Genomic DNA, 4,151 nt, shown 5'->3' on the forward strand with positions numbered 1-4,151 from the left:
ATTATGAACAGATGGGGAAGGGAAAAAGAAGCAATAAAAACAAATAATAAGAAAAGTAACAATGACAGCAATTTTAAAACACTCCCAGGGAAAAAGGAAAAGTTTCTCAATTTTTTTAAAAGCAGTGTGAGATTGAATGAGCTGCACTGCAAGTACATCCGTCCTCTAAGTTCATATGTAAACATCTCCCAGCAGAGGAAGAATTGCCTTTTTTCCACACCGTTGCCTTCTCACCTTGTGCCTGTTAACAGAAGTGATCATAAGAAACCTGGGTGAGATCTGGGGTTTGGAAGCTTTTTGGGTTTCTGAGATTTTTTGGAGTTCCTGGGGGAGCCATGAGGAGAAGGATGGTGCCTCCTTTAGCAGCCAACAGAAAGCACCACCCCATTGAATGGGAAATAGCAATCTTTTCTGAAGCATGTATTTGCTCACATAACTTTCTCTGAACATTATTCTTCTGCTCTGCTGCAGGAGGAAGCTTTGGTTATGAAGAATAGTAGAGAAAAATTACCATTAATCTCATAAAAAAAGAAAATATTCAAATATAGCCTTCAGCCACGACACCAGTGAGCTCAAAGGAGAGGAAATTTAAAACATTTATGTTACTCTGTTTCCGAGGTCATAAAACACAAACAAATGGTCTGGCACTGGCTGCTAAATTTCTTGAGGAACTTGCTTTAACTAATTAAACTAGCAAACCAATTAATGGATTTGCTTGTAAATTCTTAGAAAATTAATTCTGTGCCCAAAGAGTGTTTTAAATCTGCGAAGGAGACAGCGTATTGCACACAGAGCTTGAATTCCCATGTTGGATGACTCCAGTTCAGCACTGACTTGTGCCTCTAAGAGACATAAGTGGTGCATTCATAATACTTGGACCTTCCTCCTAAACCAGCACTTCCCATCAGCTGAATCCAGGGGGATTAGCAGAACAAAACCTGTGCTGCTGTCACATCACCCAGTGATCACTCCTTGCTCTACTACAGCTTTGCACTGCACCTCTGGCTTTACATGGCCTGGGGATGTACATCCCTCCCAGTGCTTCCAGCTGGCTCCTTCATCCGCATCACTGCCTGCTTCCCTCTTGGCCTCTTTCATCTGCTCAGTGGTACCTCAGGTGTGCAGGAAGCATCAGGTAGCTCCAGTAAGCAGCAGATCAAAGCACTGCACATCCTTTGGAGTTGCTGAAAAACAACCCAACCAAAATGAAGGAGGTTTAAACAAAAGCTAATTTACTTTTCCATGTGGAAACCTTGTTTTGATTCCCTGTCTGGCTCGGGGGTATCCTCGGTACCTTGCGCTCCTCACAATCCAACATGACCCAAGTATGAAAAGTTCATAATCAAATGTATTCAGGCTCCTGAGGACATGAAATCAGAAAGAAGTGGATTCCCTGGGGTTCTCAGTGGTTAGGGCTTCCCTTCTCTCCTGGCAGGTGAAGTCATGTTTTCCCTTCACATGGCAATCCTCTGCTCTGGCTCTTGGCATGCTTTGACTGGGGTGAGGGGCTGCCCTGCACCTGGGGGTGTGCCAGCTGTGCCTGGCACTGCCTGTGCTGTCCCACCTTGGCTCCAATGGGAAGCAGAGCTGTGGAGCAATTAGAAGCAGGAGCATTTTGCAGAGGAAAATGACAGGGGAAAAAAATTAGCATTTGCACCGTTTATTAATAAACAAGCCGCTTTCGTGCCTCCTGGGGCAGGAGAGGTTTCAAGCATTCCTTATGTCTCTTGCATTTAGCTTTTTTTCTGCTTGTTTTATATGTTACAGGAGATTTGTAATGTCTTCCCACATGTTGAGTTTCCTTATTTTCATGAGAGCATCTCTGGAATTATTCCTCTGGAGGTTTTGGCTGTGCGCTGCCAGACTAATTTAAACATCCAGAAACACTTCAGGGATGCAGGATGGATCAGCAGCTCTTGGGGAAGGAGTCATGTTAATTAGGAGCAGGTCTGCTTTGTCCTTCAGGGATAAGTGTTTTCATGGAGAGAAAGCCCTGGTGCATTGCTCCTGTCACCCGAGACCTGGGTGGTGGTGGTGACAGTGACCCCGATGTGGTTCTGCACTGGCAGCAGAGTCTCTTTTCAGGGTGGTTCAACCCCTCCTCTCCCCATGGCTACATCTGTCACCAGGGAAGGCTCACACAGGGGTCCTGTTTGGGGACATTGGAATGCAGGACTCAGCAACAGCCCAGTTACAGGGTGTGCCAAACAGACAGCACGTCCTCGTTGACAGGCCATGCCAAAGGAGGCTTTAGGGAGATGCTGTTAACTCTTCCCTGGAGAAGAGTTCACCCTGGAGGTGAATTAAAACCTTGTGGTATTAATGGGCTTGTGCTTCTCTCCCCTTAGACCTCCAGCACCTCTGGTGGAAAAATGCAGCTTCTGGAAACTGAGTTCTCACGGACCATCGGGGAACTGATCGAGCTCCACCTGCTCCGCCAGGACAGCATCCCAGCCTTCCTCAGCGCCCTCACCCTCGACCTCTTCAGCCGCCAGTCCATCGCTTAGCGGCCCTGCCACCAGCCAGGGTGGAGCACTCCTGGGCAGGACAGCTGAGGTAGCAAGGAAAAATTCTCATCTCCCACCCTTAACTTGTGGTATTGGGTTGCTTCTGTCTTGCAGGGAACTCCTTCTTGCCCCTTCTTTCATGCTGATTCACAAATCCAGCCAATTCCTCTGAAAGTATAATCTTTCTCCTGTGGGAGGGCAAGTCTAGCTCCATCCCAGGGCTCTCCTGGGCCAAGACCCAATCCCTGCCTTTAAACTGGGCAATTTGTTCATCACTACCCAGACTTTCAGCATCTCTCTGGGAACATGGTAAGAACTGTTAGATTGAGGAGCCACAGCATCACCATTCACAGCTTTTCCCAAAGGGATCCCTCAAATCTGGGCCCAGCAGAGATGAGCCTGTGTGAGGCTGGTGCTTCCTGCCCCATGGTTGTCCTCTCCTAATGGGAGCCAAGTGCATGTTCCCTGAGGACAGGGACCTGGGGAAAGATGTCATCAGCAGCAGGTGCTTTGTGGTTGCTTCCTGCTCTTGCAAACAGCTCATCACTCAGCAGGGTTGAAACTGTTTTAAAGATATCACTTCCCTGAGTCAACCATCACTCAGCAGCAAGCATAAATGGTCATTTGAAGACCCTGTACCTGCATTGACACTTCTGTGTTGTGTGGTGTGCTCAGATGACATTGGCATGCTTTTGGTTTTTCACTGAGACTTTTGAGCTCTTGAGTTATCTCAGGACTGTAGAAGGTGGGAGGGAGCAATCTGGGGCATGCTCATGGCTGGGGGCGCATCCTGCCTGTCACCAGCCTGTGGGTACCTGCTCACCTTCCTGGGGGTCTTCCTCCCTTCTCTCTTCCCTGGAGGATGGAACCCCTAAAGTCTGACATTTTATGTTACAATGGATATAGCTCTTCTTCGTACGAATAAAGTGTCACTTCCCAAACTGTGTGTATGACTCCTTTATTTAGGATACACGCTGTGCCCTTGCTGTGCTCTCCCACATGTAGAGGATGATAATGATTCATCCATCAATGGACTGATGGTGGTGGTGCTTTGAGAAGGGAGGACATCATTATCTCAGTTTTTCCAGGCAAGTCTCATTCACAGAATGGTAGAATCATGGAATGGTTTGGGTTGGAAAGGACCTCAAAGGTCACCTAGTTCAAACCCCCACTGCTGTAAACCAGATCAGTGTGCTATTAACTTCTGTGTGTATTGATTTCCTGTTGATATCCGCAGGAACATAATTCCTAAGCTGGGAGAGGGTTGCAGGAACCTTGGAGATGCTGCAGGGTTGCCCATGCTTGCCAGAGTCACTCCAAGACCTGTTGATGTGTCTACAGGCATGGAAAGCAGCTGCTATAGACCCACCTGATCAGAGGTGGAGGGACAAGCGTGAGCTCTGGGGAGGCTGCAGCCCCTATCTCCCCAACCCTCCTCTCTGCAGGGTTTGCAGGGAAGTGCAATAGCAAAAGTTTGGCGTTTTCTCTTCTGTTTGAAGAAGTCCTGGTGGAAGATGAATTGCAGGGCAGGCTGTGCCAGGGGAGCGCTGCCTGATTCATATGCGCGACGTGGCACGGAGAGTCGCTTTCCTCAGTCATGGGGAAAATGAATCATGACGTCAGCCGCATTCAGCTCCTCCGCCA

The 4,151-nt window shown here is 48.1% G+C and overlaps 1 protein-coding gene across 1 annotated transcript in view; it reads left to right on the top strand.

The window, feature by feature from the left end:
- MAD1L1 (MAD1 mitotic arrest deficient-like 1 (yeast)) overlaps positions 1–2,507 on the top strand; it is a 368,873-nt gene extending 366,366 nt beyond the window's left edge. The window contains exon 17 of the mRNA XM_009082378.1: positions 2,349–2,507. Within this exon, the coding sequence (XP_009080626.1) occupies positions 2,349–2,507 (159 nt within the window). The remainder of the gene's footprint in view (positions 1–2,348) is intronic.
- The last annotated feature ends 1,644 nt before the right edge of the window (positions 2,508–4,151 follow it).

This window comes from Acanthisitta chloris, unplaced genomic scaffold (genome assembly GCF_000695815.1).
Source record: "Acanthisitta chloris isolate BGI_N310 unplaced genomic scaffold, ASM69581v1 scaffold2299, whole genome shotgun sequence".
Classification (NCBI taxonomy): domain Eukaryota; kingdom Metazoa; phylum Chordata; class Aves; order Passeriformes; family Acanthisittidae; genus Acanthisitta; species Acanthisitta chloris.